At 43.1% G+C, this 24,667-nt stretch overlaps 1 protein-coding gene and 1 long non-coding RNA gene across 8 annotated transcripts in view; one reads left to right on the forward strand and one right to left on the reverse strand.

The window, feature by feature from the left end:
- Nucleotides 1-24,667, forward strand: part of LOC125380109 (phosphatidylserine decarboxylase proenzyme, mitochondrial-like) — a 67,618-nt gene that overhangs the window by 34,755 nt on the left and 8,196 nt on the right. For 4 of the 7 annotated variants that reach the window (XM_048396394.1, XM_048396396.1, XM_048396398.1 and 1 more), the window contains 3 exons: nucleotides 13,850-14,252; nucleotides 19,445-19,681; nucleotides 23,389-23,677. In XM_048396394.1, coding sequence (XP_048252351.1) covers nucleotides 13,850-14,252; nucleotides 19,445-19,681; nucleotides 23,389-23,677 — 929 coding nt within the window. Of the gene's footprint in view, nucleotides 1-13,558; nucleotides 14,253-19,444; nucleotides 19,682-23,388; nucleotides 23,678-24,667 lie in introns of those variants that run through there. The other 3 variants (XM_048396397.1, XM_048396399.1, XM_048396395.1) reach the window with 2 other exon arrangements.
- LOC125380110 lies at nucleotides 2,884-7,130 on the reverse strand. Its single transcript, XR_007221065.1, has 3 exons — nucleotides 7,033-7,130; nucleotides 3,748-3,860; nucleotides 2,884-3,288 (listed from the first exon to the last, which is right to left on the reverse strand). It is a non-coding gene; the product is annotated as an uncharacterized LOC125380110 (long non-coding RNA).

Raw genomic sequence — 24,667 nt, forward strand, 5'->3', positions numbered from 1 at the left:
CAGGAGTTTGACAGCACTGTACCCATTCCAAGGAGTTTGACAGCACTGTACCAATTCCCGGGAGTTTGACAGCACTGTACCAATTCCTGGGAGTTTGGCAGCACTGTATCAATTCCCAGGAGTTTGACAGCACTGTACCAATTCCAAGGAGTTTGACAGCACTGTACCAATTCCCGGGAGTTTGACAGCACTGTACCAATTCCCGGGAGTTTGACAGCACTGTACCAATTCCCAGGAGTTTGACAGCACTGTACCAATTCCCAGGAGTTTGACAGCACTGTACCAATTTCCAGGAGTTTGACAGCACTGTACCAATTCCCAGGAGTTTGACAGCACTGTATCCATTCCCAGGAGTTTGACAGCACTGTACCAATTCCCGGGAGTTTGACAGCACGGTACCAATTTCCAGGAGTTTGACAGCACTGTACCCATTCCAAGGAGTTTGACAGCACTGTATCAATTCCCAGGAGTTTGACAGCACTGTACCCATTCCCGGGAGTTTGACAGCACTGTACCAATTCCCGGGAGTTTGACAGCACTGTACCAATTCCTGGGAGTTTGGCAGCACTGTATCAATTCCCAGGAGTTTGACAGCACTGTACCAATTCCAAGGAGTTTGACAGCACTGTACCAATTCCCGGGAGTTTGACAGCACTGTACCAATTCCCGGGAGTTTGACAGCACTGTACCAATTCCCAGGAGTTTGACAGCACTGTACCAATTCCCAGGAGTTTGACAGCACTGTACCAATTTCCAGGAGTTTGACAGCACTGTACCAATTCCAGGAAGTCTGACAGCACTGTACCAATTCTTGGAAGTCTGACAGCACTGTACCCCTCCCGGAAGTCTGACAGCACTGTACCCCTCCCGGAAGTCTGACAGCACTGTACCAATCTCGGAAGTCTGACAGCACTGTACCAATTCTTGGAAGTCTGACAGCACTGTACCCCTCCCGGAAGTCTGACAGCACTGTACCCCTCCCGGAAGTCTGACAGCACTGTACCAATCTCGGAAGTCTGACAGCACTGTACCAATTCTTGGAAGTCTGACAGCACTGTACCCCTCCTGGAAGTCTGACAGCACTGTACCAATCTCGGAAGTCTGACAGCACTGTACCAATTCTTGGAAGTCTGACAGCACTGTACCCCTCCCGGAAGTCTGACAGCACTGTACCCCTCCCGGAAGTCTGACAGCACTGTACCACTCCTGGAAGTCTGACAGCACTGTACGCCTCCCGGAAGTCTGACAGCACTGTACCCCTCCCGGTAGTCTGACAGCACTGTACCAATTCCCAGGAGTTTAACAGCACTGTACCAATTCCCAGGAGTTTGACAGCGCTGTACCAATTCCCAGGAGTTTAACAGCACTGTACCAATTCCCTGGAGTTTGACAGCACTGTACCAATTCCCGGGAGTTTGACAGCACTGTACCAATTCCCGGGAGTTTGACAGCACTGTACCAATTCCTGGGAGTTTGACAGCACTGTACCAATTCCCAGGAGTTTGACATCACTGTACCCATTCCCAGGAGTTTGACAGCACTGTACCAATTCCCGGGAGTTTGACAGCACTGTATCCATTCCCAGGAGTTTGACAGCACTGTACCAATTCCCGGGAGTTTGACAGCACTGTAACAATTTCCAGGAGTTTGACAGCACTGTACCCATTCCAAGGAGTTTGACAGCACTGTACCAATTCCCGGGAGTTTGACAGCACTGTACCAATTCCTGGAAGTTTGGCAGCACTGTACCAATTCCCGGGAGTTTGACAGCACTGTACCAATTCCTGGAAGATTGGCAGCACTGTACCAATTCCCAGGAGTTTGACAGCACTGTACCCATTCCCGGGAGTTTGACAGCACTGTACCAATTCCCGGGAGTTTGACAGCACTGTACCAATTCCTGGGAGTTTGGCAGCACTGTATCAATTCCCAGGAGTTTGACAGCACTGTACCAATTCCAAGGAGTTTGACAGCACTGTACCAATTCCCGGGAGTTTGACAGCACTGTACCAATTCCCGGGAGTTTGACAGCACTGTACCAATTCCCAGGAGTTTGACAGCACTGTACCAATTCCCAGGAGTTTGACAGCACTGTACCAATTTCCAGGAGTTTGACAGCACTGTACCAATTCCAGGAAGTCTGACAGCACTGTACCAATTCTTGGAAGTCTGACAGCACTGTACCCCTCCCGGAAGTCTGACAGCACTGTACCCCTCCCGGAAGTCTGACAGCACTGTACCAATCTCGGAAGTCTGACAGCACTGTACCAATTCTTGGAAGTCTGACAGCACTGTACCCCTCCCGGAAGTCTGACAGCACTGTACCCCTCCCGGAAGTCTGACAGCACTGTACCAATCTCGGAAGTCTGACAGCACTGTACCAATTCTTGGAAGTCTGACAGCACTGTACCCCTCCCGGAAGTCTGACAGCACTGTACCAATCTCGGAAGTCTGACAGCATTGTACCAATTCTTGGAAGTCTAACAGCACTGTACCCCTCCCGGAAGTCTGACAGCACTGTACCCCTCCCGGAAGTCTGACAGCACTGTACCACTCCTGGAAGTCTGACAGCACTGTACGCCTCCCGGAAGTCTGACAGCACTGTACCCCTCCCGGTAGTCTGACAGCACTGTACCCCTCCCGGAAGTCTGACAGCACTGTACCCCTCCCGGAAGTCTGACAGCACTGTACCCCTCCCGGACGTCTGACAGCACTGTACCCCTCCCGGAAGTCTGACAGCACTGTACCCCTCCCGGAAGTCTGACAGCACTGTACCCCTCCCGGAAGTCTGACAGCACTGTACCCCTCCCGGAAGTCTGACAGCACTGTACCCCTCCCGGAAGTCTGACAGCACTGAACCATTTCCAGGGGGTTTGTCAAGGTTCTCATTTCAAAGACTTATATATGTATAAAATGGGGCTACTTGTCATTTTGAAGAGATTATTTGACAGTTCGTGAAGTGGAGTGATGAGGTCGGTATGACCGACAGCGTGGCCATGGTTTGAAATTAATTTTTATTTTCACAAGTCCACATAAAGTAGGCGCTACAGAGTTGGCATCTGCATAATGGTAAACATGGTGGACCTCAAGAAAGTGTCATTTATTCTTCCAGAATCCTACAAGTCTTAGACTAGCAGACTTATGTCAATTAGAACCCTGTGTCTCAAACTATAACATACTTCAGATCAGGTGTTGGTGGTCACAATCACTCCCTGCGCCAGAGATAGCTTGCCCTGCCGGCACGGCAAGGGAACCTCTCATGAACCATCCAGACACTTATTGCACCAACTGGAATAGATTAGTATCATTCATTAAAATTAGATGAACCACGTTTTCGGAACAATGGCTTTGTGTCATTGATCTCAGAATGATGGAATTGGTCAGAAATCTGTCACGTTTAAACGATGTGTTTAAAAGAAGTGTTGAGAAGGTCCCCAGTGTGCCATATGTCCCTGCCCACTTGCCATGGTGTCCATGCCCCCAAGGGAAATCTCCTGATAGCTCCAAGGTCAAGGACGTGTGAGTCTATTGGTTGGCGTCTGCCTTCCTACCTTGTGTTATCTGGTGCACCAGAAGGTTGCCCATGACTTGGACATTGAGTATCATGATGTTAGATGCGAGGTCATCAACATTTATGAAACATTTGGACTTTGTAATTGGTAGTTGTAATTGTTATCATTTTGGAAAACCAATTTATTCTGGCACCATTTTGAATATGTTGCAAACCCATTAAAGTGTCATCAGTACCGGCAATATGACAGTCCTCATTAGTTTGAAGCGTTGTTCCAATGGTAAACTGAGCTGCTATCTCGACTTGAAATCAGGGAGCCACATTTTTGGAAACTTCCTCAGAAAAGGACCTGAAATTAATATTGAAATTAATTTCAAAATCAAATCACTTGGGAAAAGTAAGCCTAAGTTCTTATGGCTTGAGTTATTCTCAAAGTCAAGATCTTGATTTAAACAGGTACCAGACCATGGAGTTTTCCAATAAGTAACCCCCCCCCCCACCCCCCCTCCACTAAGTCCCCACCCTCAACTAAGTCCCCCTCCACTAAACTACCACTAAGCCCCACCCTACTAAGTCTCCATCCTCCACTATGCCCCCCCTAAGTCTCCACCCTCCACTAAGTCCCCCCTTAGTCTCCACCCTAGTAAGTCTCCACCCCCACCCCCCACCCACTAAGTCTCCACCCCCACTAAGTCTCCACCCTCCACTAAGACCCCCCCTCCACTGAGTCTCCATCCTCCACTATGCCCCCCCTAAGTCTCCACCCTCCACTAAGTCCCCCCTTAGTCTCCACCCACCACTAAGTCTCCCCCCTCCACTAAGTCACCACTAAGTCTCCACGCTCCACTAAGTCTCCACCCCCCACTAAGTCTCCACCCCCCACTAAGTCTCCACCCTCCACTAAGTCTCCACCCTCCACTAAGTCACCACTAAGTCTCCACCCCCCACTAAGTCTCCACCCTCCACTAAGTCTCCACCCCCCACTAAGTCTCCACCCTCCACTAAGTCCCCACTAAGTCTCCACCCCCCACTAAGTCTCCACCCTCCACTAACTCCCCACTAAGTCTCCCCCCTCCACTAAATCTCCCCCCTCCACTAAGTCACCACTAAGTCTCCACCCCCCACTAAGTCTCCACCCCCCACTAAGTCTCCCCCCTCCACCAAGTCACCACTAAGTCTCCAGCCTCGACTAAGTCTCCACCCTCCACTAAGTCTCCACCCCCACTAAGTCCCTACTAAGTCTCCACCCCCCACTAAGTCTCCAGCCCTCCACTAAGTCTCCACCCCCCCCACTAAGTCTCCACCCCCCACTAAGTCTCCACCCTCCACTAAGTCTCCATCCCCCACTAAGACTCCACCCTCCACTAAGTCTCCATCCCCCACTAAGACTCCACCCTCAACTAAGGCTCCACCCTCCACTTAGTCCCCACTAAGTCTCCTCCCTCCACTAAGTCTCCACCCTCCACTAAGTCTCCATCCCGCACTAAGACTCCACCCTCCACTAAGTCTCCACCCCCCACAAAGTCTCCATCCTCCACTAAGTCTCCACCCTCCACTTAGTCTCCACCCTCCACTAAGTCACCACTAAGTCTCCACCCCCCACTAAGGCTCCACCCTCCACTAAGTCTCCACCCTCAACTAAGGCTCCACCCTCCACTTAGTCCCCACTAAGTCTCCACCCTCCACTATGCCCCCACTAAGTCTCCATCCTCCACTAAGTCTCCATCCCCCCTCCACTAAGCCCCCCCTCCACTGAGTCTCCACCCCCCCACTAAGTCTCCACCCTCCACTATGCCCCCACCCTCCACTAAGTCTCTACCCTCCACTAAGTCACCACTAAGTCTCCATCCCCCACTAAGTCTCCTAACCCTTCTAAGTCTCCACCCCCCACTAAGTCTCCACCCTCAACTAAGGCTCCACCCTCCACTTAGTCCCCACTAAGTCTCCTCCCTCCACTAAGTCTCCATCCCCCACTAAGACTCCACCCTCCACTAAGTCTCCACCCCCCACTAAGTCTCCATCCTCCACTAAGTCTCCACCCTCCACTAAGTCACCACTAAGTCTCCACCCCCCACTAAGTCTCCATCCTCCACTAAGTCTCCACCCTCAACTAAGGCTCCACCCTCCACTTAGTCCCCACTAAGTCTCAATCCTCCACTAAGCCCCCCCCCCCCTCCACTGAGTCTCCACCCCCCCAACTAAGTCTCCACCCCCCCACTAAGTCTCCACCCTCCACTAAGTCTCCACCCTCCACTAAGTCCCCACTAAGTCTCCACCCCCAACTAAGTCTCCACACTCCACTAAGTCTCCACCCCCCCACTAAGTCTCCACCCTCCACTAAGTCTACACCCCCCATTAAGTCTCCACCGTCCACTAAGTCTTCACCCTCCACTAAGTCTCCACCCCACACTAAGTCTCCAACCCCCCACTAAGTCTCCACCACCCCACTAAGTCTCCACCCTCCACTAAGTCTCCACCCTCCACTAAGTCCCAACTAAGTCTCCACCCCCTCTAAGTCTCCACCCCCACTAAGTCTCCAACCTCCACTATGCCCCAACTAAGTCTCCATCCTCCACTAAGCCCCCCCCCCCCCCTCCACTGAGTCTCCGCCCCCCCCCCCCCCCCAAGTCTCCACCCTCCACTAAGTCTCCACCCCAAACTAAGTCTCCACCCTCCACTAAGTCTCCACCCTCCACTAAGTCTACACCCCCATTAAGTCTCCACCCCCCACTGAGTCTCCACCCCCCCACTTAGTCTCCACCGTCCACTAAGTCTTTACCCTCCACTAAGTCTCCACCCCACACTAAGTCTCCAACCCCCCACTAAGTCTCCACCCTCCACTAAATTTCCACCCTCCACTAAATCTCCACCCTCCACTAAGTCGCCATCCTCCACTAAATCTCCACCCTCCACTAAGTCTCCATCCCCCTCTAAGTCTCCACTAAGACTCCCCCCCTCTTCTAAGTCCCCCCCCCCCCACTCCACTAAGTCTCAACCCTACTAAGTCCACCCTCCACTAACTCCCCCTTCCTCTAAGTCCATCTCCACTATGTCCCCCCTCCACTAAGTCTCCCCCCTCCACTAAGTCTCCACCCTCCACTAAGTCTCCACCCCCCACTAAGTCTCCACCGCCCACTAAGTCTCCACCCCCACTAAGTCTCCACCCTCCACTAAGTCTCCACCCCTTCTAAATCTCCAGCCCCCACTAAGTCTCCACCCCCCACTAAGTCTCCACCCCCTACTAAGTCCCCCATCCACTAAGTCTCCACCCTCCACTAAGTCCCCACCCCCCACTAAGTCTCCACCCTACTAAGTCCCCACTAAGTCTCCAACTCCACTATGTCCCCACCCCTCCACTAAGTCCCAACTAAGCCCCCCCCCCACCCCCTCCACTAAGTCCCCACCCCAGCTCAGTCCCCACCCCTCTCTTCTAAGCCCCACCCTCAACTGAATCCCCATCCCCCTCCACTAAGTCCCACTCTCAGTCCACACAAGTTCTCCCCCACCCAGTAAGTACTCACGTTTTCAAATAGAGAATTATGAGCCAGAGGTGTGGTAAAGTTGGGTTTAACTACTTGTACAAGACTTTTGCACTTATGTATGTGAATGGCTGTTTGTGGCTGCTTGCACTGGTTAGGACTGGTTTTATTGGGCTTGGAAAATAAGATACCATGCCACAGTTTAACATGGATACTCAATCAGACACATCATACCAACATCGAGCTGACCAGTCCTTGTTTTATCCCCCTAATGCCGAGCTCCAGGCAGGTAACAAGAGGTACCTCATTAAACATCTTTGGTTTGACTGGGCTGGGTATCGAACTGCCAACCTACTGCTTTCCAAACAGACGGTCTATCCACTACAACACCGAGATGGTCTCATCATCCAGAGATGCAGGTTGATTTGAATACATACGGGGCAGAGATTCATTCCCTGGGTGAGTGATGGACACGTAGACTTAAAGAAACCAGGGGATCATATTCCACAGAAAACAATGGCCATTTCGGGGGCATATGACCTGGTCCATCTGACAACTCCTTAGGAAATTTGAAAACTTAAAGTTTCATTGTTTAGTTTCATATTGTAAGAGATTATGATGTAGATCAAGTTTGTGACCTATGCATTCTTTTTTAAGGTTAAGATTATACAAGTATTGCTAAGGAGTGTGTGAGTTGTGTTTAACGGTGCTTGAAAAGTGACATACAATATGATAAATATGATCACGTAATAGTGGATTAAACGCCACTGTGGTCAGTATTTCAGTTGCATCGTGTTGAGAGGAAAATCTGAATAGAAGCAGGTCTTAGATGTTTAAAACTCTGGTGAATCCCTCAAGCCTGGGTTGGTGCCATTGATAAGGACGTCCCCGTTAACCTCTACAGTGTCAATAACCCCATAGCGTTTGTCAGTACATTAAATTGTGTAGAGTAGTATGCATCAGGTACAATGTGTAAAGCCCATTTCTAGTGTCCCCCGCCGTGATATTACTGGAATATTGCTAAAAGAGGTGTAAAACCATACTCACTCACTCACTATAATACATCAGAATAATGCATGTGACTTTTTGTTTTTGTGTGGGGGCGGTCGGGTAGCCTAGTGGTTAACGCCGAAGACCCGGGTTCGATTCCCGACATGGGTACAATGTGTGAAGCCCATTTCTGGTGACCCCTGCCGTGATATTGCTGGAATATTGCTAAAAGCGGCGTAAAACCATACTCACTCACTCACTCACTGTTTTTGTGTGTTGAGATCTTGAATATTTTGAAAGTTGTTGTGTGTTTTTCAGTGTGAAGGAGTTGTATGAAAGAAGTTTTTTGTATCAAACTTTCGATCGAAACTTTGACTGTGATCTGGTGGAGTAGATAGCGAACTTGTACTAGGTCAGTGAGTTACATATTGTTGTATATCGGGCCAGCTGCCTGATAATGGGTTTTCCATGGAGACCATGGAAGTATATGGCATGGAAATTTCCACTGGGACTATGACAGCTAAAACGTGATCTAAACGTGACAGTCATTATTAATTTACACTAGTCAAAAGTATTATTGCATCACTTTCATCTGTCTTCGTGTTTGTGTACAAGTTTCGTCACACTGATGATAAGACATAAAAGGTTTAATTTTGTTCGTTTTTCGAAGTTTATGAAAGAAGATTTGTAATTAGAAGAAAATTAATGATACAGTTCTTGAATTGATTCAAGCTCCATCAGAACAAGTCTGTGCCCTGTAGAGGTTTGTTGTCATGGTAACTGGGGATTGGTAAGGGGGCTGAAATGGGGATTCAGTGTCAAACATGTGTCCTGGTAGGGTAAGGATGTGTGTAGCGAACAGTCTCTAAGTTTACGTCCTGTTTGAATGAGAATAATGTCATATCAAACCCCATGGTGATTCGGATGAGAAAGACGACTCCAGTTCTCCACCCATGGCTACCCAGCAGGAATTCTGGGAAAAAGCAGCATTGTTATTCTTTTATAAGATACAGATGATAGACCAATTCTCATCTCATTTTTCATTTTATGTGTCATTTAATAAGTCATCTAATATAGGGATTGACTTTGGCCGCGATTCGGCGATATTCTCGCAAAGTTTTCATAGATATCGCATGAACATTTAATCAGTGCGATTGAAAATCGTGTGCATCAAGTTTTATGTGCATCGAAGCTCTCATTTTCACCTACAAAAAAATCAAAAATGTCACATTGCTTGAATAAAATTATCTACCGTACCTGAAAAACTTACACAGTAGTTAATTCAATCATCAAAAGTTGTCAATCGAAACGGCAATTTGAATACTCGCAACACTGCGTGCTATCTCTTACTGTGCAAAGCCGATTCCTATGTCACTGCATGGAGCTTTGCATCAGGGGACAATGGTGGAATGTGCAACATATCTTTTATCCCTGATTGGCAAAGCGAGTGTTTGTTTTTACAATAAACACTTTGGTAGCACACAAAAATCTTATTCTGTGATCTAAAATTAAATTTATTTTTTCTAACTCAAATAATAGCAGAAATCAAAGACGTACATGAATGTACGTCTGTACAGAAATCAAGAGAAAAAAGGCAATCACGGGTAAAGTTTCAAAACACAAGCAAATTCCGATTTTTAAATGACAACAAAACCTAAATAAATATACATTCAACTCTTTCTCCATAAGAATACACAAATTTTCAGATCAGAAACAATCGTATTTTAGATGAGATTCTCCTAGTCTTAAGGATGGCACTTTTTTCATGAACATATCCTCGTGCAAAATGACCATCATACGTGAATTATGAATTTCGAACTATTTTTAGTGGCCAAACAGCAAGTTGGATTTAGATTTGTTGGAATATGCTACAATACATTTGCCTCCAGATTTGACCATAAAAATTTAAAACTGTGACTTAATCATTCAATTGTAATTCATAAATATCGTGAATGTCAACTGTCTTTTCAACTTCCTGTTACTTGTGAACATTTTCTTGCAGCTGCACATGGCAAACACGCCACCTTCTGCAGGAAATAAATTACTTAATTGTTGCTAATTAAAAGGGTGAACCTGGAGCAATAGTCATTGTAAATGAACTGTCACTTCTAATTAATTCAAAACTCCATATTGAGAAGATTTCTTTTGATATGGTCAGAGACCCGATCTCTGGTATGGAACTCATTACAGACGGAAATAACGCTGCAAAATTGATAAAGCACTGGAATGTAAATAATATATTTTTTGCCAACAAACTGGAATACCATTTACAACACTCCCTATTTCATGTCATCACTTTCAATATATTAAGTTATGACACATTGTTGAAATTTGATAACAGCAGATTGTTGTCTCCTGCATGCCAACGAAATGAACAGCTGACGGTGGTAAACATGCCTCCTAAACAATCTATAATTGTCCACGAGAATAATTCCCCATAAAGTCGACAATGAACAGAAATACAAATATTAGTGTAATTTTTCCTGAAGTACTTATGTAATATTTTGTTTCTACTGATGCTAAGGGGCGGTCGGGTAGCCAGTGGTTGAAGCGTTCGCTCGTCACACCTAAGACCTGGTTCGATTCCCGACATGGGTACAATTTCTGGTGTTCCCCACCATGATATTGCTGGAATATTGCTAAAAGTGGCGTAAAACCAAAGTCACTCATTCATGCTAATCTTTTAATAATTCACAGGGGAATATTAATGATAGAAAATAGGATATCGGAGGATACATCTATATAGTCTAGTCACAAATACCGAAAATCAAATACAGTTTTCTGCTGTGAGAAGATATCTCTGAAAATTAGCAAAATCTCATCACACGCCAAAATCTCTTTGCTTTTGGACCAGGTGAGATTTTCTCTCACGGGTGAAACTTCCAGGATAATCCCTGCTGATATGTCTTCATGGTCGTTAAATAAGTCAACTGATATTTCATGTAATAAGTCATCTTATATTTCATTTAATAAGTTTTTTAATTTGAGAAGTCAATTAAGTTAATTAAGCCATCTTATGAGTCATCTAATAAGTCGTTGTATGAGTCCATGTGGGGGGATTCTGGGTAGGAATATAGGTCCCCAGCAACCCCAGCAACATGATCCAAGGATTATAGAATCCTTGCACACCAAAGGGATGCAACTCTGCATAGCTAATTAAGGGTGCCATGATGACTAGCCAACACTGTCAAGATGAGAGATCAAAATGTTTGCCAGTATAATCTGTACTTATCCGCGTTTTACCGCCAATGTCAATCACTGGATTGTCTGATCCAGAATGGATTATTTTAAGGCTGCTGTCATATAGCTGGAATATTGCATCAAAATTCACTATACAATAGTTCATCACTTAGGTGTGCCGGAATCCTACCCCCATGGGTTCAAATCTCTGATAAAGGTTTGTCTGCGCCAGCTCTTTGGTTTCACCGAAGTGGTAAAATGTCCTGCATCACTTCAGATTTTCCTTCTACATTAATCTGTCATGTCTTGATATAACTGGAATTCTGTTAAAGTTAACGAGTGAGTTGGGTTTAATGCTGCTTTGGACAGTATTCCGGTTATATCACAGCGTGTCAGCTTGATGTGGTAGGAAAGCCCAAAGTGATGCAGGTCTTAGACATTTACCACTTTGGTGAAACCCATGATCTTGGGTATGGTGCTGACAAACTTAGAAACATAACCTGGGCGAAAGAACGAGAATTTAAACCCACAATGATAGGTTTCTAGCGTGCCCAAGGGATGCAACTCTACACAACAAATTGCATGTGACGCCTTAGACGACAGCGCAACACATGCCATCTGTTTTATAAAACTTGTATATATTTCTGATCAGTCATTTTGCCTATTCAGTACCTAGTGCTTGAGGGGTGGTGAGGTAGCCTAGTGGTTAAAGCGTTCATTCATTATGCCAAAGCCCCGGTTTATGTCCCCACATGGGTACTGTGTGGGAAGCCCATTTCCGGTGTCCCCTGGAATATTATTGCGTGAATATTGCTAAAAGCAATTTAAATTGCATTAAACCATAGTCCCTCACTTGGGGAGACTCAAATGGACAGCAGGTTGTGAGACCCCACAGCATTGGACGTTGCTCATGCTATCAAAAACTGGTTTGTCTGGCCCAAACTCAAATATTTACAGGCAATCAGGATGTAGCTAGAATATTGTTTACTTACTGTAGTGTAGGGAGGGGACACAGTTGGGGGGTGGGGACACAGTTGGGGGTTGGGGACACAGTTTTGGGTTGTTGTTTTTTTGGGGGGGGGGAGAGAGAGAGAAGACATTTGGGGGGGTTGAGACAGTTTTTTTATTTGGGTGGGGAGGGGACACAGTTGGGGACGGGGACACAGTTGGGGGGAGACAGTTTTTGTATTTGGGTGAGGAGGGGACACAGTTGGGTGGTGGGGACACAGAGCTGTGGGGGGGGGGGGGGGGGGGGGGTGAACAGAGAGAGTTTATTATCATTGAGTTGACAAAGAAAGAGATCTCCACATTTCATATCATTTCCTCTTTTCAATCAAATCTCTTTAATTTCTTCTTTGATTCTTTCAGTACCCTCCCCAGGTTACAAAAGAGTCATACGTTTATTGATATTTTGACCATCCGTAAACTGTCCTTTTATAATGTCAGAATTGTGCTTCTCATTGCAAAGGTAATACTCCATAGAACCTTAGTCTAACTCTGACCTTGGAAAACCAGTATTTAACTTTTTTATATTTAAAATTCAATTATTATTTGTGTCAGATAGGTGGATGGGTGGTGGGCTAGATGGTATCCAGATGGAGTTGTTGCATTGGTAGATGGATCAAAGATGGATGGATGGGTGGACAGATGATTAGGTTGACAGATGGATGAATGGATAGATGGATGAATACATGCATGAAAGGGCAGATTGGTTGGTGAGTGGTTTGGTGGATGTATGGATGGAAGCGAGGATGGATGGATGTATGGATAGAAGGATGGATAGAAGGGTGAATGGATGATTGGATGGATGGATGGATTGAAAGATGGATGGATGGAAGGGAGGATGGAAGGGAGGATGGATGATTGGTTGGATGGATGGATGGATTGAAAGATGGATGGATGGAAGGATGGATGGAAGGGAGGGAGGGAGGAAGGAAGGAAGGATGGAAAGATAGATGGATGGATGGATGGGTTAAGGATGAAGTGAAGGAAGGGATAGATGAATATAGTAGTGGAGAGATCAGTGACTGTCCATTCCCCAATTGTAGCGTGTCCTTGTGTCAAGCAATTACAGTGTGATTTAATACCAGTAGATGTTTTTATCATAACTTCTTTCATGAAACAACTCAGCCCACATTGACAATTTTATAATTTGGATAGTTATTAATGTAAATGTTTCCAAGTCTTTCATTTGTGTTGGCGAGTGTGAGCTTACCCAACAGATCAAAACAGAGGGAGAGTGAAGTGGTGTCACATCGTTTTATACCCAGACCCAAGCAGCTCAGTCCATTTTTCAGCATGGGATTGGCTGCTACGTGACTGGAGAGTGGAATCTCCCGAGATAGGGATCCTCCACTTGTGATGTCACATTACGGCCTGCTATATAACTGATTATCTCCTTGTCACCCAGACACGATGCTGGGATGACAGCTCCATCATATTACTGGACTTTGTTTATTGAAACACTCTGCTAATGACCAGCATGACGACTCCGTGACTTTACTGGACTTGGTTGTATTGAAACACTCTGGACTCTCAGGAACGATTTGACTTTTCTTCAAGAAGGTTATATGTCCTCCGTTGCCTAATTCAGGCATTACATGATAGAAATAGGTTGTAAATAAACTTTCTAAACCTGAAACGGTTTCACCATCAAAAGCTGAACAATGTCTGTTTTTCCCCCGGACAGCGAGCAAAGCAGTAACGTCATGTCTTCCATCAGTGTGTCGACCACCAACATGCAGTCCGGCCTCTCTTCTCTAACATCCTTCCATAAACTCAATCCAACTTTCATATACTCCACAATCCTTATAACGGTGATTGTCGGGGGGATGCGCACGACACGGAGAGGCCTTCTGCAATTCCTCAAGATCTACGCCAGTGACTTCTGGTGCCAAATGAGAAAACTCTCCCCACATTTGCTGGTCATGTACGGTATTAATAAGAGCGTTCCAGCCAGTGTGCAACAGATAGTGGGGAAGAAGGTCCGATACGTGCATAAATCCGTCTTAAAGAGACTGAAATTATGGGTTAAAAAAAATCCGAAAGCTAAGCACAGTCTTCGCCACCATCAAAGAAAAGTCAACAAGACGGTAAGCCAATGGATGTTTTTTCATTTATCTTTAAACCAAAAGTTTTATTCAACATCTCCATGTGTACCACATGTTTGAGTTTTTATGAAACTTGGTTATGAAACTATGTTAGAATATGTGATACTTTTTTTAGGGATAACTTCTATATTCTTTGTAACGGCTTTTCAGGGCGAGTTCATGGCCATTCGTTGGTTGAATACTGATATGTGTGTAGAGTAAATGTATATACATGTTGATATGTTTACACGACATATGATTGAAGTACAAAGATAACAGCTTAACGAGCAGCCAATGGGAACTTGAGCTTGGCTAAAGCAGAAATACCGTATTCAACGTAATAAGCGCCCAGGGTGTTCTCAAAATTAGAAATAAGGGGCTCTTATTAGAATATTGTTTTGGTGAAAAAAACAGAGTTGAAAGATAAATTTCGTGGTTTATGCTGACAGCCTAAAATGTTTATGTATGACGTATATTTTTCCAGAATTTAATTGCCCATAATTAAGGGTGCATATAACACACGAGAGCATATTGTACGCAAATATATAAGTCTTGTATACATTGATCAATTGGAAGGGGTGCTAATTGGGATTGTTCACTAGCCAATAAATTACAAATATCGCTGTGGGCGCTTATTAGAGCGGGTGCTTATTGTGTCAAATACGGTAGTCAAATAGACAAGTCAGTCCTGGTTCTCATTTTCATATATCAGGACGATGATTACTTGGTTTGTAGTGCAGGGAGTCACCATTAATACTTACTTGATCAACTCAAGAAACTGTATTTAGTTAATTAATCATCTTAGAGAAACTATGTTTAGCATGCTCAGATAATTTGTTCAAACAATCATCTCAGAGAAACAGTATTTAGTCAATTGTCTCAGAAACTATTCAGTCAGTTGTCTCAGAAACTGTATTTAGTCAAATGTCTCAGAGAAACTGATTCAGTTAATTTCTTTTAAGAGGCATATCATTATTAATGCACTCAAATAGTATAGCAACACAAGTACAGCATAAAGAAGGGTCACTACAATGATTCTGTTAGTTGTGTCTTCATGGGAAAATAGATGTTCTGTGATAACAGTTAACTAATGGACGTCTTAGAGGGACACTTGATTTCATTGTCTGTTAGCAATTTTTGGTATAGGTTTAGAGACTCTTACAAAGTAGACACAATTTATGGATACCAACTTCTTAAATACTGTAAAGGGGACGTTTCGGTATAGACCAACTCGTTTTATTCTGGGACAAGCCGAATAGTGACTCGTGCCCCTCTCATGGCCATTTTTACGACCGGGTTCCGTCTTAGCGCAAACGGGCATACCTAATACAATTGTCAACTCGTTGCGCAATGCTTCACATATGATTCACCATATATTATATGTATTCCACATGCAATTTAAAGCCCATTGGGACGTGCAGAATTATACAGTATGATTGAAGACATTTAACTGTGTCTTGGGTATATGTTAGATGCAACACATATGTAAAATCAAAATATATTTCTGAGGGATTCTGTGACAAAGAACTTGAAATCGTACATGCATTCCGATTGGTTTGTCGTATTTTCGCACATAACATTCAATAATAGGGGGACGAGTCCTCTTGTAGGTTACGGCAAGGGGCGAGTGGTGACGAATGTAATGACAACAGAAGGGTAATACTGTCACAACACGATGGACAGGGAACACAAAGGTGGAAGCCAATGAAACTCTAGTTTGTCATTTGTCAACTTCTAAGTAATGCCTGTCAAACAATTAGAGACTCTTAGTGCCATACGTGAAAGCACGACATTGTCTGCATGTATAAAGCATAATCACACTATCCAATAATATGACTATCTTTCCAGTATAATCATACTCTATATGGATTATATGTTACTATACTCATTGGCAAGAGAAACGCGAATACCGATACTTTAATACTGATGAATATCGATACTAAATTGTAAACCTATAGAAAGTGTGTTCTGTGTTGTGATTGGCTAATTTGGGTCACATGACCAAATGTCAAAGGGTGAAAATATGATTTGCATTCCCTGAAGCAAGCGACCAAATCACTGTGTAGGAATACATAATTACTCAGCATTTTTTGCATACTAATACTAATCACCATAGCAACAACAGAACGTTCGATGTTGACGCCTCACAACCGAGTAAGTACGAGGTGTTAAAGAGTGCACATGTTTTATTCTAAATAAAACAATAGGTTTACAATATCGATAAATACTATGTGTGTGTCTATTTCCGGGATTTTATCGAGTATTTGCATCTTGGAAATTCATCTTGAGACCCAAAAGCGTTAGCTTGAGGGGCTCAAATGAAAATTTCCAAGATGCAAATACTGGATAAAATCCCGGAAATAGACACACACATAGTATTTATCTTCTAATTAATTCACTGCAGCCTTGTTCATGTTTATGAGAAGATAGAAAATTCAATTTTGAAACTTTTATGGGTCGCAAAATTAATATTAGCATTACATTGAGTAATTTAGGTCTAGATAGGGTTTGTCTTTTTATCTGTACTTATACAGAATAACTAATTATTTATTATATGTTTATTATAATGATACTTAGGAGTCAATATGTCGATAATAATATTTAAATAAATGACACCCCTACTTATTTCTAGTGCAGTATGTAAATAGCACAGATAATACTTTGCTCGTGTGACATCATTTTATTCTGAGTAACACATGTTTGTATCATGTGTACTGAATAATTATGAACATGATTGAAAGCAATGAAGAAGAGCCGAAAAGTAATTCTTTATGAATAATTAAGGTTACATTATCCAAAGATCAGATTTCTTGTTGCAGCTTTGAAAGCATTGTCTGATAGCAGTGTGTGTATGTCAGAAACATCACGTAACAATTCCGTATCATTTTCCTGCTTCTAAAGTAATTACATATTATCGATTCCTTTGAGTAATGATAGTTTTCTTTGGGTATTTGATATGTTTTTACTCCTTTTGATCCGTCTATTGGGTACTTTATGCCAATGAATAGACACTGTTTTAGACAATGCTGTTTCAGGTGACTAATTTTCATGTGTTTATGTGCTGTTGGAATTTGTTACATGTCACATAAGCTGACAATAGCGATACAGGTATCAGTTACAATAAGCAGGATGTGGCGCTGTTGTGCATTATTCACTGCAGAAGAGGTAATTAAAACTTTATTATCCCCTGCTACGAAGTGGAAGGGGGATATAGGAATGGGTGCTGTCCGTCTGTCCTTCCGTCTATCCCTTCCTCCCTCCATCCCGTTTCGTTTCCGGAGCAGAACTAAAAAAATTATGAGAGATATCTTAACCAAACTTGGCGTGTCGATAGGTCTAGTGGTGAGCTGGTGCCTTTTGATAGTTTGGAATTTTTTAATAGTTTATTTTTCGAGTTTCCATGGCAACTTTGACTTAGACTGTATTGGCAGAGGATCTGAGTATTTCATGCTTGTTCTTTGTGTGAATTAGGAACAAGTCATTGGATTATCTGGTGTGTAGGTCAGGTTTGGTGGCTGGGAATTGTTTGAAAGAAATAATTTGTTATAGAAAATACTGGAAAAATCATTTTGCTCTCAGGTTTTACACCAAACAAAATGTCCGCTGGATGTCCTCAACACACATGCTCAAAGAAAGTATTTTCAGGCCCTGTACATGGTCCGTGGTGTCGTACCCCCATTGTTTATACTACTTAGATTGTGAAATTGTATAATTGTTCAGCTCCATGTTGTATTTCTTGAAGCAGTGACAAAATACTACACTGTCTCCTACAAAAATCCCAGGCCTTCAGACAGTGCTGGAAATAAAATAAATTGCCAGGCCGCCATCAGAACCCACAGACTTTGGAAGCTGCAGGCCCTGACTAAACTATTCAGACCCTCATTTTAAAAAAACTGCAGCAAATTGTGACAACTAAATCAACAAATAAATTTACTTCAAGGAGCCATACAGATTTGAAACTATGGGCCAGACATGAGAGATCTACCTGTCCCGCACCTTAGGGCAGGCGCTTATTCCGAACACTGCCTTCAGAGTTTTAAATGGTTGGTCTGTCGGTGTCTTGCAGTATTTTTGTGGACGAGTCATGGACCTTGGTTTTGAACCCAGCAAGTGCAGTTTGGGAGACCACTTATTCAAGCTGCAAACATCAATAAGTAATGACTTAATTCATTGGAATTCATTCTACCTGGGAAACTTGAGAAATATTACCTTTGTTGTAAACCACTGGTAGGTCTCCAGTCACCCTCATATCACTCTTCTATAGGTACAGACAGCCTTCTTATGACGGTCACCTAAGGAAACTTTTAAAATGATGTAGTCTGTCCCAGAGTTGATAAACAAAGGCAGATAACTCTGAAGTACTCTGGTTGCCACAGATCACTAAAATATTCTAGTCACCATGTACAAGCGCTTCATTCATTTGCAGCCACTGACAGTACTCTATTGCCACATAATATCTGATGGAATTCTTAAATCTTTAAGGGGGCAGTCGGGTAGCCTAGTGGTAAAAGCTTTCGCTCGCTACGCCGAAGACCCATGTTCGATTCCCGACATGGGTACAATGTGTGAAGCCCATTTCTGGTGACCCTCGCTGTGATATTGCTGGAATATTGCTAAAAGCGGCGTAAAATCATACTCACTCAATCACTTAAATCTTGAAGGATGATTCAATCAAAAGGTCAACCTAAACTACAATTATTTCCTTTAGAACGCTGTCAAGAAACTGTCAAAGTGTTCCATATCTTCATGCAAGCCTTTCTTGGTTTCATAATCTGTTAATAAGACGTCAAGATACGATCTAAGTCATGGAAATGTTTTGCCAAGTCATCAGATGATTTTTTAAGTGCCTCAAATGTCGCTGACCTTTGGGTTTCATATGTCTTCCCCATGCAGGCAGGAGAAGCATTTTAGCAACCTCCAACATCAGCAAAAAAGTATTTACTGTGTTATTTGTCGCATGTACACTGTCTACAGAGAATCATTAGAATTCTAATTAAGATGGTGATGCACAAAACAATATTTGTACAAGTTTGTGTTTTCTTTTCAGGTTATTGGTATTTGTGTTATAGTTCTTTGTATGTGTCATTTTATATATTTTGTCCGTATGTGCTCTCTTTTGGGATGATAAGGTGCTTTGTTGAAAAGCCATTTGGTTGAAATATTTTTATGATGTATTCATGTGATGGCTGTTCCAGGTCACGTTATACCGAAAGATGCCTTTAAAAGCAATATCCAGACTGTGGGGGCGCTTCAACGACCTTCACCTTCCTGTCTTCCTGCGTCATCCGCTCCTCAGTATTTATGTCTGGATGTTTGGATGTAATCTGTCTGAGGCCGAGATTGAAGATTTGAAGCACTACCGAAACCTTGGAGAGTTTTTCCGTCGACAACTGAAATCCCACGTCCGACCTATTGATGATGCTCATTCCCTGGTGAGTTGTCTGTCAGTGAGCGAATGTTGTTCAATGCGGCACTCAACAAGATTACTGCTAGATTGTGAGGGCATTGGGGTAGCACAATGGTTAAGCTGTTGGCTTATTATACTGCATCTTCCCGAGGCAAGAGAGTTAACTGACTTTAAAAATCCAGTTTCCACCCCAGCTGAACTTGACTGGAATTCCTGGGCTCTACCTTTGGCTATTACAGGTTATGTCCCTTCTAAGCCTCTCCCATTGACCAATCAGATTCCACCTCTTGTATCACTTGAATTTGCTTCAAACAAAATAGCAGGACCCAGTCAGGACAATAATCAAGATCTATATTGTGATAAATGGGTCTTACGCGAAATGCATCAAATCACATGAGCACCTTCATTAAAAACATTGAAGATTTGGAAAATATCTGTTGACAATGAGTTGGCGGTGCGCATGCTTTGCAAATCCTGCAATCGACCGGAATTTTCACGACCGTTTACGAATTCTTACATGAACATTCTATATTTATATCCTTCTGATGTTGTCCCGAAGTCCGTTTATTGACCTTGCAGCCGGACAGGTGATACTGTGGAGTGTGGGCGTGACATGGTGATATCAGTCAGTAAATACACACTGTTATCTCACCCCAGTATCACCCGGCCTTTACCTCTCGCCTCTGATGGTGTCATGCAGAACCTGTAGACTGACTGACCACCAGAGGGCAGTGTAATCTCACAGCTCCGTCAACATGTTGATTCCCTGTGTATATCTGCACACACCTGATGTCAACTTGGACTCTGACTGTTGACCTCAGTTCTGAGGTCTTAATCAGTTGGTCAAAAAAATGTGTTTTCTTATGTATATCACCAGTATGTACGAACATATTCAACAAGATGTTTGTCAGTCTTGTACTGCCACACCTATGTATTCCATGTCCGAATACTTTTGAATTTGGTGTTGAATTATGTAATGGCATCTAGACATTGTTGTATTTGTTGCCATGGTAACTAGTGATCACTTAAAGGGGAAGTGTACACGCAAAAATCACTTTCTTTCTTTTTCTAAACAAAATGCAATTTTAGAATTAGTTAATATCTGTGTTTGAAAATGTAAACTCATTTTTTTCACATTGAAAGTAGGAAGCTCACAATAGTTTGAAAATGATATGCCGTTATGAGGCCTTCGTTTTTCGAGCTAAACAGGCTTGAGTTATCCCCCTTAGATTATGACGTAATTGGTGCCAATTCAACTGGATCCCTGTCTATTCTCAACGCAAAAGATATCAAGTACCAGTTTTCGGTAAAACAACATGGCCTACGACACACTCTGGTGCAGTGGTGACTCAGCATAACACTATGCTGGCTGGCATCTGAGACGCTAGAATCACACAGCCGTACCTACACCACGTGAAGCGGCTCTAACATAGCATGATGACGTCATAATGTTTATCAATTGGCACCAATGACGTCATATTGCAAGGGGCATAAGCCATGGTGTTTTTGTTATGAAAATAGAACACTTGGTAAATGTGAAAAATATAAATCGTTTTAATGCAAAACATATGTTAATTAATTGTGATATTTTTATATTTTTGTCTATGACACTACTAGGTTAACACTTTTAATGTGGAAAAAGTACAAGAAAAATAGGTTCATTTCCGTGTGAACTTGCCCTTTAAGTATGTGACTGTGTGTTATGGACTTTGGACTTTACAGTGTTAGGTAAACAAATACATGGTAAACAATCCTTTTTTTTTCTTGCCCAATTCCTCGAATAAGTGACCCCATTCAAGATAAGAGCACCTTTTTTGTGTTGATTTATCTCCATGAATAACTATTTGATTGCTGGTACAACGATAAGCAATAATCACTCGCTCACTCACTCACTCTCTTGATTTAGTCAAGATAATACATGTAATTTAAAAGATTATGGTGTCAGATTGTTAGTGCCCTTTGAAGCAATTTTGATATTTCCTTTTTTTTAAATCTTTCTTCTCACAACTAGTATCCAATTAGGAGATAAACATACTGTGTTTTCAATGTAGAGCTAGGTTACCTGTAGATTTAACCCCGCTAAATTGAATTTGGAACCGAACGCACAGCGTTAAATCTACAGGTAACCTAGCTCTACATTGAAAACACAGTATGTTCATCTCCATTCTACCATGACTAAATAAAATGCGAACTCTTTGATGTTAGCAAATATACTGAGTGAAGCGGCATGGGTTGAGTTCAGTGTTTTGAGTGGGTTATCGATCTGAATTACGGAATCACCGAACAAATTATGGTGCCGTATATACTCAAGCAGTTTGTTTACACCGTAATACTTCACTCTAACATATGACAGGCGTTGAAAGCATATAAGCACGGCAGCTTGGTAAGCTGACATGAGGTGGGCATCCCTAAAGAAAACAAAGCAAGCTTTGCAAGGCTTTCGCTCTACATCGCACGTCACCATCATGACGTCATAACGCTCATTGTGACGTGAAAGAAATGACGTCACAGTCGTATATAGAAAAGCGCCAAAATTCCAAGCTCTCTGTGTCTCCAAAACGTAAAATCATTCCCTGTGTAGATTTCTATCGTGTTTTCTGCACGAAATGTATTGCCACACATCCTTTGAATATTGTAGTAACTGCGTCTGTGCATTTTGTAACCTGTAATTACAGATATAATTATTTAAATATGCCTACCGACACTGACTGAAAATAGTACTATTCTATGAATATTAGCTTCCGCGGTGATGCGGCCGTCAAACCAACTGTTTCAATCAGAGGGGGTTTATTGTGATTTAATAGCCTCTGATTGACCAATCAGAATCGAGTAAATTCCAAATTCATGGTAGAATGTTCAATAACCATATGTGGAAATTATTAACCATGTACTGAGGTTTGCCCTGCCAGTTGTCCAAGGGGACACAATTCACAGTGCAGAGTTATCTCCCTTGAGCCAGCCAGAACCATTCGTCACCACTCGCCCCTTTCCGTAACCTGCAAGAAGACTCGTCCCCCTATCGATGAATGTTATGTGCGAAAATACGACAAACCAATCAGAATGCACATATGATTTCAAGTTCTTCATCAAAGAATAATAATTTTTGATTTTACATACGTCTTGCATCTAAAGATATACCCAAGACATAGTTAAATGTGTTCAATCATACTGTATGATTCTGGACGTCCCGATGTGCTTCAAACTGCATCTGAAATATGTATAATATATGGGGAAATATATGTGAACCATTACGCAACGAGCTGACAATTGTTTAGGTATGTCTGTTTGCGCTAAGACGGAACCCGGTCGCGAAAAGGGAGAGGGGCACGAGTCACTATTCGGCTTGTCCTGGATTAAAACGAGTCTCTCATGAATGCTGCCAGAACTTATGATCATGGGTTCGAATCACTGTTCACCCCAATTGTGTTTCTAGGTTTCTCAGCACAATACCCATGCTCATGGTTCCAGCAGAGTGGTAAACGACATGCATCAGTTTGTTCTATCCTCCCACATCAAGCTGACACGCTGTGATATCCCTTAAATACTTCCAAAGCGGAGTTAAACCCAATTCACTTACTCACTAGTCGCTATATGGCTGCAATAATGCCGATGGGACGTTAAATTTTCACTCTCACTCACTCACTCACTCACTCACTCACTCACTCACTCACTCACTCACTCACTCACTCACTCACTCACTCACTCACTCACTCACTCACTCACTGTTTGCAGACAAGCCCGGCTGATGGCAAGATCCTGCACCATGGCCAGGTGAAGAACGGGGTGGTGGAACAAGTCAAGGGGGTCACATACTCACTCCGGGGTTTCCTGGGGCCAGCCTGGCAGCGAACTCGACATGGCGAGGACATCAACCACCTGTCTGACAAGGAGTACCAGGAACGGCTGGGGGTGAAACCAGGGCACCGGCTGTACCACACCATCATCTATCTGGCGCCCGGCGACTACCACCGCTTCCACTCCCCCACCCAGTGGAGCATACAACATCGCCGACACTTCCCTGGTGGGCATTGTGTTCTGTCTCTCTGGGTTTGGGTGTCTGGTTCCGTGAATTTGTTCTATTGGGTCCATCTCATGAAGAATAGGTTAAAACACGACTCCTCAGTTCTGGTTGGAAATGTAAAGCAAGGATAAGATCATAGTTTTACATTGAACCAAAACTAATGCGTGTTTTAACTAACTTAAACTTGATGTTCTATACAAACCTGCTTTGGTGATTGGAGTTGCATTAACTTCCTGTAGATACACTATCAACAGCACATTTAACAACTGTCTCTCTGTATGTCTGTGTCTATGTAGGTCTGTGTTTGTGTCTGTAGAGGTCTGTGTCTGTATTAGTTACCCTGTCTGTTCGGTGTGTGTTTGTGTTAGATCTTATTGTGGTTATTCCAATATTTTGGCATTGGTTAACTTAAATTAATACATATCTTGACACATATTACAGTCATTGGTGTTAGTTTTTATTTGAAAAAGTTTCAAACTGTTCAAGCTTTTGAAAGAAAAAACTTCTTTTTTTTGTGATTTAGAAAAAAAATAATTCAAAATATTTATTCGAGGAAATTTGAAAAATCAGGGATGTTATAACTCTTAATATACATTTAATGTTATAACATTAATGATTTCCAGTGTATTTACATGTATCAATTCTTGCAAGTTTCTCTGCTATTTCCATTTGTCATTTAACCAATCTCATTGAAATCAGATCTTAGTTCTTGCTACTGCAAAGATCTGTGGACAAACCATTATGGGTCACGTCAGAACGACCTTTCATCTGACCAATCAGGGCACCACTTACCAGAACGGGAAAGTGACAGTCAGAATGTGTTTTCTAATCATGCAACCTCTAAATTGTTATCACGGAGCATTCAGAACAACAGTTGCGGGATGTACGTCTGATTCCGTCAAAATCGCCGTCAATAGCTCGCATCAGTTTGCTAAACATTAAAAAAATGGAAGAAACGTTTCAAAGCCCGTGGGAAGTACTGCCATACAA

This window comes from Haliotis rufescens, unplaced genomic scaffold (genome assembly GCF_023055435.1).
Source record: "Haliotis rufescens isolate VD_foot unplaced genomic scaffold, xgHalRufe1.0.p SCAF_15, whole genome shotgun sequence".
NCBI lineage: Eukaryota > Metazoa > Mollusca > Gastropoda > Lepetellida > Haliotidae > Haliotis > Haliotis rufescens.